This window comes from Chamaea fasciata, unplaced genomic scaffold, assembly GCF_029207755.1.
Source record: "Chamaea fasciata isolate MVZ Bird 193981 ecotype frontalis unplaced genomic scaffold, bChaFas1.0.hap1 SCAF_4, whole genome shotgun sequence".
Classification (NCBI taxonomy): domain Eukaryota; kingdom Metazoa; phylum Chordata; class Aves; order Passeriformes; family Sylviidae; genus Chamaea; species Chamaea fasciata.
The window spans coordinates 30,755,973-30,769,048 of NW_027094089.1; the positions used below are offsets into that span (position 1 = coordinate 30,755,973).

The 13,076-nt window shown below is 37.6% G+C and overlaps 1 protein-coding gene across 1 annotated transcript in view; it reads left to right on the forward strand.

The window, feature by feature from the left end:
* The window catches only part of CWC27 (CWC27 spliceosome associated cyclophilin), a 98,917-nt gene extending 86,715 nt beyond the window's left edge, over positions 1 to 12,202 (forward strand). The window contains exon 14 of the mRNA XM_066181205.1: positions 11,790 to 12,202. Within this exon, the coding sequence (XP_066037302.1) occupies positions 11,790 to 11,952 (163 nt within the window). The 3' untranslated portion in view covers positions 11,953 to 12,202. The remainder of the gene's footprint in view (positions 1 to 11,789) is intronic.
* Positions 12,203 to 13,076: the final 874 nt, after the last annotated feature.

Here is a 13,076-nt window from a genome sequence, read left to right on the forward strand (position 1 = left end):
TGCATTGAGGCAGTATTCTCTTCCTGCTTGAAAACTATTTCTGTACTGGTTATCTGAGTTCTGGTAAATATGGTTTTACATTGTTACTTCTTCAGTTTTGACTTCATGGAAGATGCCGCATTCATCCTGTTGGACCTTCAATATTCAGTACAAACTGAAATATTAAATATTAAATATTAATGTGAAAGTTGTTCCTTATCAGATGAGCATGATTATGTGAAGTGCCTTAAAATTGCTGCCACCGGAGAATCAGCCAAAATCTGTATCATCCTTAGTAGAAGGATTTGGTCTGTTATTAATCCCATCAGTTCACAAGTCAGGGCTGCAAGTAGACCCCCAGTTGATTTTAGAATTAGTTTTACAGTGAAGCCCAGCAATTTTTCCTGCATTCTGCACCTGGCTAGAAGTTTAGGATTTCTTTTTCAGGATTCAGATCTCATCACAGGCCTTTATCTGCTCCCAGTAGTGCACTCTGCAGCCTTTCAGAATTTGACTGAGACTGCCAGCATGCTACATAGTTCATTTAATTAAGAGCACGTGATGCCAGTACTCATAACTGAACCACTTGCAGTGTTTCCTGGGTGGAATGTAAGGTGTTACATCTGAAACATAAAGCTTCTTAGTCTTTAGAAGAGATCAGCTTTTTTCTTCCGTGTGGAGTGCTGTCACAGCTGTAACTAAGCAACAAATGTAAATAAGTCACTTAAGTATTTTTGGAAGTATGTCTAGACTCTGAAACTTAGTCTTTCTTTTTATTTGAAATAACCTAAATCCATTCAGCTTTCAGATATGCTGTGGGACAAAAAAGAATGAGTAAAGTGGGAATTTGGAATAAGGTGGTAGTTTTTCAGTCTAAAATTCTTCTGGTTACTTACCTTTGTTGAGTCTAAACTATTCTGAATGTTGATTAATTTGAGGTATAGGAAAAAAAAGAGTTTTTAAAATTGAAGTGAAAAAGTCAATGCCTGAAAATATCTGGCAATTTGCACAAAAGGTTGTTGTGAAAACTGTGTGACAGTAAAGGTCTTCTATTTTAAACAAAAAGTTATTTCATGTCTTGCTTAATGTATGGTTTCATGTCCATGTTGTGTCATTACTAGTGTTGTTGGAACTATTGTGCTTCACGTTATTTGTAAAAAATCTCCTGTAAGATAATGAGGAGTATAACCAATTCAAGTGAATTTAATGACATGCTTACTTTAAAATCTCACATGTCTTAGGAAGCCTTTAAACATATCATCTTCTTGGTCATAAAATATTTTGATGTGCACAAGTGGTGCTTTACATAGATCAGATCTCCTGATTTCAGCAGAAATTGAAAGGAATGGGTCTGTTTTTATTAATTTATTGGCTCTGTGGGCAAAAAACACAGCAGTTCAGTGCTAACCATTTAAAGTGCAGCCTGGTTTATACGAGTCAGATACTGTAACCTGTTCCCAATTCTGAATTTCAGAAAACTGTCACTGAGGCCAGTTAAATGTTGTGGGAACATTGGGTGCTAATCCTGAGCTCTTTTTGCCAGGACAGTAATTGCGATTTGAGTGTACAGTTTTTTACCCAGTTTGCAGAGATAGTTTTATTTTACTCCAGAACAAACAAAAAGTAGATCTGTATATTGAATGAAGGTATTCTCTATCCAGTATCAATAGTTATGCCCTCTATCTTCTTTAAAAAATGTTTTTGTTCATAATACAAGGAAGTCTCCTTTCAGAATATTTATGATTGGTTTCATGAAAAATGTGGCACGATTAGGAGTGGAAGCACACAATATTTTACTTACTTTGCATTCGCACAGCAAAAGGTTTTGTAACAGAGAGAGATTTGGGTCTTAAAATAGTACCAAGGCATCACTTTTCAATGTCTACTGTTGTAGAGTATAGGCTAAAATTGGTTTCGACTTGGGTCTTTTTTAATTGAAATTGCAATTTCAGAGTCAGGTTAATGTTGAAGTTTGCCAGGCTGTCTTTATATTACAATATTTAATTTCTCTTAAGAACTAAATCACGATGCACACTGTTAATATTTAATCCATATACATTGATAATGTGTTCCATTTTATTTCCAGGATTTCCTATTTACTGCAGCATATACTATGAGATTTGCAGGGTGAAGTTCTTCAGGACAGACACCTAAAAGTATTGGTCATATTTCTTTTATAAACCTTGTTTTATATACATTTTATAAAACACAGATTTTTCTTTCCTACAAACCCTCAAATTCAGGGTTATGAAATATGGCTTCCTCAAGATTAGCACCAGTCTTTGCAGCTTCAGTTTCAGAAGCTTAACTGTGACAAACACAGTAAACCCCTGAAAACTAAGCTGCAATGTGTTTTACATGCTGATGCTAGCTTGGGGAATGACAGAAAAAGTGCTGCTGTAATTTATGCCAGTGAGGCACAAAGATGGATTAAAGCCACGTTTGCTCCCCTCCTCCCATCCAGACTTGAGCCAGCGTTCCTTCACTAGTCTGGAAAATCTGGCTCTATATTAGGTCTCTCCTGCTAAGGCCATTGATTTACTCAACTACATTTTTTAAAAGTTGACAAAATACTTACTTGGTTGTTACAAAGGATAAATGAATGCCAGAGGTCTGTATTAGAAACACATTGGAAAGAGAGGTTTCTATTTGGCAAAAAAATAAGCGTTTGTTTGGGTTTTAGTACTGCCACTAACCTTTAAAGGAAGAAATAAAAAAACCCTTCTGCTGTAAATATTTCTTTTTTTTCTCCAGTTTTGTCTCCACCTTCACCCCTTTACTGCTAGAATATGGTCAGAACTTGCTTGATCTGTAAATGCCAGCCCCTACCCCACTGCTTCAGTCAGTAATTTTTATTAACAAATCGTTCTTCTGTTGACATTGTATATTGATTGCCTCTAGCTGTTCAGCATGTCTGAGAAACTCAAAGCATATTAAGCAGGGTTTTTTGCTTGTTTATTTTTTTGTTAATTCCTCCATAGCTGAGCTTGTTTGGACTAAGCATCTGAGTTTTGACTACTGTTTGACTTAAATTCAGAGATGATCCATGCTTCAGTCAAGGGGTATCTAGTGTTAGATTTACTGTCTGGAAATCTGACTTTTTTTTATTGCCAGAAAATCTAGTGAAGAGAAGAAATAATCTTCTAAATCTTTATTAGCCTGACTTAAGCTTCCTGCATATTTACATACCTTTTCAAGCACCCTAACTTCATCTCATTGAATGACATATTAAAAAGTAAGGATGTGGATATGTTCAGAAATGAGAAGTGGAGAGGCGAAAGAAAAGGGAGGGTGTCCAGAGAAATCTGAATGTTTTGAAAATCTGAGTAATTTTGTGCTAGAAATACTCTCCTCTGCTTTCTTTTCACTCCAGCTCTGTGCTGTGGTGATACAATAATGCCTGACTGCTTGTGTAAACTTGGGTAGGTGATTTGCTGACTGACAGAGTATCAGATGTTGTACAAGCCATTGCCAGAGACAGGATGCTAGACTGGATGGATCACTGGTCGGTTCTGGTATGGTGGCTCCCATGTCCTTGTAGTAAATGCTGTGCAGAGTTTTTCTATACTGGTGTGCTGTCTGGAAGAACATCTGGAATTTGCATTTTAGTCTTCCATACCAATCTACTCGACCAGGAGAAGTTGTCTATTTAAAGCATCTCTCTTCTTGCATCAAACTACTTAACATTTTTGTGAAGGGGTCAGGGATGTAGTGTAAATACACTATATATGTTAATTGTTATAGAACAGAAGCAGTATCAAGATAGGATAACTGAATTTTATATAGAAAAATATTTATTGCTTGAAAAAGTAAGTCATCATAGTTTTACATAGATCTCCTGGTACTATGAGAACTCATCACATTTTCCCACAGATTATCACTGAATAAGGTGAGCTATTTCATAGTTAAGGTGATTTCCCCTTCTCTTAGAAGGTTACTTACAATTAAATGTTCTTTCAAGAGAAGAAGATTTTTGGTATTGTCTAAAAGATTTTAGAACAATCCATGTTTACAATACTACATTAGTCTTCACCAAGATTAGGTTACTTTGTTGTTAGCTTTGCAAAAACTGGTATCTTTGGGGTTCTTTTTAAGCTGGAGGTCCCATGGTTAGTGAAACTATCAGTTTCTTTCTGTAATTTTGACAGTGACTATTTTGTGATTAAACTAAGCATATTACATTCAGATAAACTATCTCAAAAAGTATTATTTTAGAAATAGCTGTAGAAGTTCTGTTCTCATCATTTTATGCTGTAGGCCAACACAGAGAGAAAATATAAACAGTTAATTCTTTGGTCTGTGGAGGACCCAAAACTCACTGGTTATTCTGAAGAGGTCAAACCAATTTTCAATCCTCCACTAATTCTACTATTCAAATTGAGAGGGCTAGTTAAAGTTAACAGAAGTGTACAGGCTGACTCTTTATAATATTTTTAAAGCAAGTTTTCATCAGTTTTACTTGCTCAACACTGGGGATATTTATTGCTTTGTGCAAGAGCAGCAGTAATACCTTTGTTGTTGTTGTGGTTTATCCCTTTAGCCATCAGCCAAGCCCCAGACTGCTGCTCGCTCACTGCCCCACCAGCAGGGTCCGAGAGAGAATCAGAAGGGTAAAACCTGAAAAACTCGTGGATTGAGATACACACAGTTCAGCAGGGAAGGCAAAAGCCCGACACGCAAGCAGAGTGAAACAAGGAATGAATTCACTGCTTCCCATGGGCAGTGCAGCCATCTGCAGGACTGCAGGGCCCCATCCTGCATGATAGTAACTTGGGAAGCCACAGGCCAAACATCTCCCTTTCCTCTTTCTTCCTCCCACTTTATGTACTGAGCTTGATGCCACATGGTCTGGAATATCCCTCTGGTGAGTTGGGGTCACCTGCCCTGGCTGTGTCTCTTCCCAGTCTTCCAGGCACCCCCAGCCCCCTCACCAGTGTGGCAGAAGGAGAGGCAGAAAAGGCCTTGGCTCTGTGTGAGCCCTGCTCAGCAATAACAAAAGCATCATAATATTATCAACTTTGTGTTCAGTGCAAATCCAAAGCACAGCCCCATACCAGCCACTGTGAAGAAGGTTAACTCCACCCCAGCCAAAAGCAGCACAAACAGCTGAAAGCTGAAATATTGTAAGCTAATAGACTCTTCTGGGTCTTGCAATTAACCTCAGGAGAGTGCAGGGGGGACAGTGTTAATAGCAACAGTAAAATTTAAAATTTAAAATAATCACTAACATGGATTGAAACGATATTTTGAAGTAGTAAATATTTGATGTGAATACTTAACCTTTCAAGTAGACTGCAATATGGCACAAAGCTGTGTTTATAACTATTTTCTGTAACTATTTAAACATTTAAAACTTCTATGGAATAACTGATTATTTGGATTTTGCTAGATCTGAATAGCAAACTTCATTTCTCTTTTTATATATCAATACAATAAACATGAAAAATACAGGATGTTATAAAAGCATTTAAAAAAAGGACAAGATATCATTAGAAAGGGAGATGAGGAAAGAAAAACAAGGAATGTGGAATGGTGAAAACAAGTACTGAAAAAAAGAGTGAAATCTCTTAGTGCTAACCATCACAGCAGAAACCTATGATCAGAAATTATTACTAGAAAGTATAGAGTGAGTCAGTCTCTTTTCCCAGTTAGCAAGTGATAGGACAAGAGCATGTGGCCTTGAGTTGTGCCAGGGGAGGTTTAGATTGGGTATTGGGGAAAAATCTCTTCACCACAAAGGTTGTCAGGCATAGGAACAGGCTGCCCAGGGAGGTGGCTGACTCACCATTCCTGGAGGCATTTAAAAGCATGTAGATGTGGCACTTCACGACATGATTTAGTGGGCTTGATAGTGCTGGATCAACAGGCAAATCTGCTGATTCAAAACCAACCTCAGTGTTTCTATGGTTCTCTGCTTATCAGCTTAGTTAAAGTGAAATACCTGGTTTGGCACACTAGGCATGGTGGAAATGTGTGATACAGTGTAAAGCTTAAATACCAAGTGCTACAGAGAGGTACAGGCTTTTGTAGGTAATTTAGCACAGCTCCAGTACTGTGAGTTATTGAGACAAACAGTACTCAAGGAAATCGTTTTGTGAAACATCTTTTTTGTGACTGAAGTGGCTGTGTGAAACTGATAATAAGAGTGATTAATCCATCTTTGAGACTGTGTCTATCATGGTACTTAGGATTTCGACCCTCATTGCTGTAAGAAAACTTACATAAAGTACTTGGCCAAAAATTGGTTTTTCTTTTAATGATCTGTAAGGGAGAGAAATGTGGATTATAAGACAGATGAAAAGAGGGATGATGGGTTATGTTACACAAGAAGGAAAACAAATCTGGATGGTGAGACAGGGCAGACAGAAGCTACAGAATTTGCTTGCAAGAGTTGTATTACACAGAGCACTTATTGATAGTTGCAGATTTCATTAGAGACAGAAACATACTTCCTCTGTCCTGCTGCATTGTGCTGCTTACAAAATTATTTATAAAGCTCTTGGACACATTTATGCAGGGAATGATGACAGCAGCCTGATCCAAGAGGCTTATTTTGCTTGTAGCATCTCAATTAAAAAATAAAAAAATAAAAAAAAAACAAACCTGGAAAAATACTAGATGTTAGCAATGTATTTCCTCCTTCAAAATTCCCTTTGTTTTATGGCCTTGACATTCTTTTTGCCTTGTTCATTCTCTTGTTCTCTTGTCTTGATTCAAAATTTATGCTTCTTTTTAATTGTCATTTAACAATTTTCTTCACTTGATTTACATTTTGATAAGTGTCTTCCTCTCTTTCCTCTTTGTTTTTGTTTCTCATTCTTACATTTTTTTAGTGTTTACCTTCCTTAATTTTATTTTTTTAGTCTCTTTAACTGTCTCTCAGTGTTTCTCAAATGACTCTCCTCTTCCTGTGCCACCCACTACTCTGCTGGGAATGGAGAGGTTGCCAGTGATTTCATTTTTCCACAGCAGCCTAATTTTTTTTTCCTTGGGAGAGAGATCTCATTTGCTTTAATCTGTGTATTCTCATCTGTTCACTTGAGTTACTTTTCTGTCCACTGCCTAGGTATCTTGAGGATGATGGAAGGAATGTGCTAGAATGTTTCCTACATTAATGGTTGATGCTTGCACTTCAACATTTACTGTATTTGAAGGAAAATTAGCATCAAGTAGAATATAATTTAAAGAAAGCAGTAGTGTTTGAGTACCTATCATTGTTTTTGTTTTAAATATGGGATGCTTTGTGAAATTGAGAAAAATAGGAAGCCTGTTACTTGCAATGTTCAACTCAGAAACATATAGTACTACTAGTAGTTATGGTCCATAGTGGTCCCGTTTTTTTAGACAGCCTATACAATGGAAGAGGCAACACTGAATTTCTTGACACAGATACTTATTCCTTCTGCATTCATTTTAAGCAACCTGATGGAAAGAATCAGTAACTATGATAAAACATAGCTATAATGTTCAAAATTATGATACTCAATATTTTACAGCAATGTGATTGGTTGCTTTATTTATTTTGTATACATCTAGTGCAAAAAGAAGGAGTATGGCACCAACAGCAATATTTTATGCAAGCGCCTACAAAGGGCAGGCGCCTGCCTAAAACTGCTGAATAATTTACTGCTGCTCTTCCAGAAACTACTATTCTTACAACAGAGTTGGCAGGATGTAACTTCTGCTCACACTTATTGATGATTTTCCGTTTAAAACGCTCATGTAGTTGAGTCAAGATAATGTCCTAGGTTTCCCTGCAGGCACCAGGAGGTTTGCTCTGTAGGGCCAGCTGTGCAAGGAAAGTTGAAGGGAGCAGTAGGCAGGTGGTAGCAGACAACAGCTATATCAGGTTGAAAAACAAGTGTGGTCTTAGGCAATACAGCTTTGCATTTCCATTTCAGTTAGTATAAAAATCACTGATGCATGAGTGTACCTGGAGGTTTCAGCTTCATCAGCAGAGCAAAAGCATAGTGCTTCCTTACTCTTGCCAAGATTCAGAATTATTCAGTTCACTGATTGCCACTTCAATTTCTCCCGAAGGGGGTTCTGGAAAGGCCAGAGCTGTTGGACTGTGGAGCTTCTCTTTATGCTACACTTAACATGACTAGCACCTGTCAGCAGCTGGCATATGGCTCAGATCCAGTGCATGGCTCACACATCTCAAAAGCAGAGGGATTACAGTATATCATATCTTTTCTTACAAGTCCCGTCTCACTAGAGTAGTTCAAAAGAGCCTGGTCTGTTTGCTGATCTGAGAATATCACTAGGCCATAAAAGTGTCCATGTAGCTTTGAAATCCTGCGTTGCCTCTGAAACTGTCTTAAACTAATTTGTGTATTTCAGTCTAACATTTCAAGGCATTCCAATTTTGGAATACAGAAAAGAGCCAGCTACTGTGGGTGTTCTTTAGTAACACGAAAGGAAAGAAATGCAGGGCAGCTGCTCCCCCATTACATGGGATAGGATTATGGTCAACCTGTAGGATGCTGTCATCTGGTCAGGGTAAAAGTCAACCTCTTCAGCAATAAATCCGTACCAAGATCGCTCCATTCTTTTCTGTTAAGAAAATAATTTTGTGATTATGTCTTCTGTTAAAGAAGGACAGCAGCTTGCACAACTAGGTGTTTCAAGCCCAGAGTCATCAGTTTTGGCAAGCTGTTTTATTTTACAATTTTTTAGCAAAAAAACTAAGCTGTAAAACTGAGTTTTTGTTTTCTTTTGAATTCCACTTGGTAGAACTGACTGCCTCTCATCCTTTACATTTTGAAGAAAAGTGGACTTCAAAATTGAATGTCTCTCTCACATTAAATGAGCTGTCAACAATTAGAGATAAGCATAATTTAGTGGGTTCCTGGAGACCAGAGATACAGAGATGAAGTTACTGCTTTCAGCACAGTGATTGCAGAAACATGACTGGGCAGCCAGTTCCTCACTGAACCCAGGAGCATGCAGAAGGGAAGAGAGCTATAAATTGAACAAGGAAATGTCTTACGAAACTTTGTATTTGTGGATCTACGCCCTAACTCTGCACTTGGAAAATTATGCAAATGCAAACTTCAGTTGGAGGAACTTGAGTAAGGTTATTTTAAATTCAAATGCTTAGTACAGAAATAATTATTAAATGCTTCCTATTTTCCTTTAAAAAAATTAAATTGCTTTTGAAAAGCAGTATTCGCTGTGATTCACCATTCATATGGATGCAGAACAGGTCTACCTGGGAAGATGTGTGACTCACTAAAATAAGCTTAAGTTCACAGAAGGAAAATATTTCTTGAAATCTCCACATCAGTCTGTGTTTATTTTGCTTTACCTCTTGAGATGCTGCATCTAAAATTGATTCTGGGAATATCAAAAAGTTTCTTAATATTGGCTTATTTTTAATCACAGCTGGGAATGTCTTAGTGGAAAGTTATGAATAAGAGTCAGAGACTATGACTTCTTTCAGCTCTTGGGGAGAAGTAAATACTGCTTAGTCTGAATCTACTGCATCTAATTTGCAAACTGCTTGGGACACTGTATGGCCTGACCCAAGAACTAGAGGTGTATTTAATTTTAATTCCTATTAGTAGTATCCTGCGGGTTATGTCCTGTGCTATGTTCTTTGTAAAACCTGAGTTGATGAAAGGACTAAGTGTGACTACACTTCTACATACACTCCTATAACATGCTTTAAAACCATACACCAAGGAATGACTCCATCTCTTAGGCCTGTACTTTATTCAGACTAGGACAGAGGGATTTGATATGTGTACTCATCTTTAATAAGTTGAGAAGAAAATGACGAATGCAGAAGGCATGCTAGCTAAAATAAATTACTTCAGTCCCTCCACTGTGAGACAATGTTTTTATAATTAAACTACAAATATGCAACCATGAGTCACTCTGATGGTACATCATGTTATTCTGAATTGTAGAGATGACTAAAAAAAAAAGTTTGGGTGTTAGTAGTGTGGACAGGGTTATAAACTACCTAAGTTTTTTACACTGGAAACAATTCTTAAGTATTTATGAAAAACATATGTCAAGAATCAGTTGTGATGAAAATTCTCAATTTTTGTTTTGAGGAATTTTCTAAATCATTCAAGCAGATCACGTATGGTCTATAGCTTTGATTTTTTTCTGGTTTTTTTAATAGTACTGTATTGTAATCTGCAGTAACAGCTGGTTCTCCCTCCCTTTCTTTATGTATGGAGATTTGCACTAAAGCTCTTTGAAAACTGTTTAGTTCAGAATGTCTTACATGTTGTAAGAGACCTATAAAGCAGTACTTTATTGGCACAAAACTTCCCTTCTGAAACATGCTCATTTTTCCTGTATTTTCTGTCACAAAGACTGTTGACAAAGACATGCTATAAAGATTGATATGCTTAGATTCAGATCAGTATAGTTCTTAAGTTGCTCCATCAAAGTCAAAGACATTTTTGAAATTGACCAAATGCAAAGGTTAAGTGTGGGTTTTGCCTAGACATATGAGTTTGCCCCAAAAATATAATTTACCACATCTCGCAGCAACCTGTTCCAGTGTTTCACTACCCTTGTCTTAAAAAATGTCTTTCTTCTCTCATCTAAATCGGCGTTCTTTTGGTTTAAAACCTTTACCCTTTGTCCTGTAAGAATTGGCCCTGCTAAAGAGTTTGTCAGCATCTAGTAAGTCCTGTTGTGTACTGAAAGTCTGCAATAAGATCTCCTGAGAGCCTTCTCCAGGCTCAAAAGTCTCAACTCTCAGCTTGGCTTCGCAGTAGAGCTGCTCCATCCCTCTGATCATCTTTGTGGCCTCCTCTGGACTCAATCCAACAGGTCCATGTCCTTCCTGTGCTGGGGCCCCAGAGCTGATGCAGCACTGCAGGTGGGCTCTCAGCAGAGCAGAGCAGAGGGGCAGAATCCCCTCCCTGGCCCTGCTGCCCACACTGCTCTGGATGCAGCCCAGGACACGTTTGGCTCTCTGGGCTGTGAGTGCCCATGGCTGGGTCATGTCCAGCCTCTCACCCTCCAGCACCCCCAGGTCCTTCTGGGTGGGGCTGCTTAAATCCCTTCTTCTTCCAGTGTGTGTTGATACCAGCAGTTGTCCAGGTGTAAGATCTTGTACTTGGCCTTGTTGAACCTCCTGAGGTTCACATGAGCCACTTCTCCTTTAAGTAACAGTTATGTTTGCAGATTACTGGAAATTTGCTGAAATAAGGAAATATCTAATGGGGGGGGGGGGAAACTTCTAATGAGCAGTAGGAAAAACATTGAATTGAACAAGGTATTTGTTTAATCTGGTGTTCAGAGAATTAAAAAGCATGATCTAAACCAAGTTAATGTAGAGCAGCAGGACATGAAGCATTCCCCTTTTGATCTTCTGTGTACCTACTTCAAGCGTTTTCCATGTAAACTCTTCCCCAATTTGTAAAGTTCTCCACCCTGGTGAAAGGTGTCTAAAGTGACTAATAGGAAAATTGAGAAACACTCCCTGTTCCTGGGAAAAAATTGCCATACATTTTGGAAGATATGCTAAATAGAAAAAGACAAAAACCCAGACTTCAGTATGTGAAATAAAATCCAGAGACAACTCTGTCTGTATTTAGCTGTACTTTTAAAAGGAGTCTTTACAAAACTATCACCTTATAATAGGGTCTTCTGAGAAATTAAAAAAAAAAAAAAAAAAAAAAAAAAAAAAAAAAAAAAAAAAAAACCACCAACAAAAGAAATCCAGGTCAGTTCTTTTTTGCTATGCCCGAAACTAAATCAGAAATCTTCCCATGCATATCATAATTACAAACTGTAGCTTCCATTCTTTCACTGAACTGGAGTTTGGGTTTCTTTTGTAGGATGTCACATGTGCTTCAGTTTGAAGACAGAAGCAGAAAGGTGAAAGATGCAAGCATGCAGGATGAAGACACTTTTGAGATCTATGATCCACGAAATCCTGTAACTAAGAGGAGAAGAGAAGAAAGCAAGAAGATAATGAGAGAAAAAAAGGAAAGGAGATAAAAGGAGTGTAAAGTTAGCCAGAGCTGCCTTGGAAAGTGACTGCAATGAAGCACTGGCTCTTTTGTAAGCTGATCCTAAAAATACCACTGGACAAGTGTGAAAAGGAATCTCTCAAGAACCTGTCATGCGGTTTTGAAGCAGAGCTATCATTTGTTTCTTAAGTTGTGCAGTCAGGTGCTCTCACTGCATTCATTATCCAGCCTCTCTAAAGGTTTTTAGAATTATGTATTTAATAAAACAGCTGACTTGACTTTTGTCCATGTTTTAATTACAGTAGTCAAAATCTTTGTTTGATCCAAATATGGTAATCAAAAAGTTTCAGCATAATGAATGAGAATTTGTCTAAGTGAGGGTCAGTTTAGAAGATGAAAACTCCATCTGCAGGCTCTTAAGATTTTATGAAAGTACAATTTTAATTATTTTCATTGTTCTTTAAAAGACATGTAAACTTTGCCTGCCTGAACCACTCTGACACAGAATTAAGATGATGCAGTACTTTTTAGAATGGTCACAGCTTTCTTGAAACAAGCTATGTTTAATTTGAGAACCTGGCTACTACCTCCTTTCGATGTACACATTCCAGTACAGATCCCATCTTGGGACACTGGGTTAATACATTTTAGATGTGTTATTACACTATCCATATCACATGAATAAAAAAAGAGAGTCTGAGTTTGCTGTAATGGTTGCTTAAACCACTTGTTGCAATTCCAGAAAGATCTCTTTGGTAGAATTTTCACTGTAAAGTGGCAGGTAATGAAGATTGGCCTGTAAATTAGTCCAGTACAGAAACAAAAGAAAATGTGATCTGTCTCAATAAAAACATAACCCTGGTTTTAACAATTACTCTTATCATCTAAACTTGAACAGTTCAAGGTTCCAGTTTATAGGTTTTTTTCTCATATTTTACAAACCTAGGTGTTAATATTTTTACAGATAGACAGTAATTTCCACTGCTCCTTCTTTACAGCAGTTCTGGTGCCACAGAAACATGAATTACCCAAATGGCCAATACCAAAAGAAGAGTGAACAAGGTCATTAAAAAGTGCCACCAGAGCAGTGTTTTTGCTGATGTTGTTTTTAGAACAAGTTCAGTAAGGTATGGTGTCCTTATCAAGCTGCTA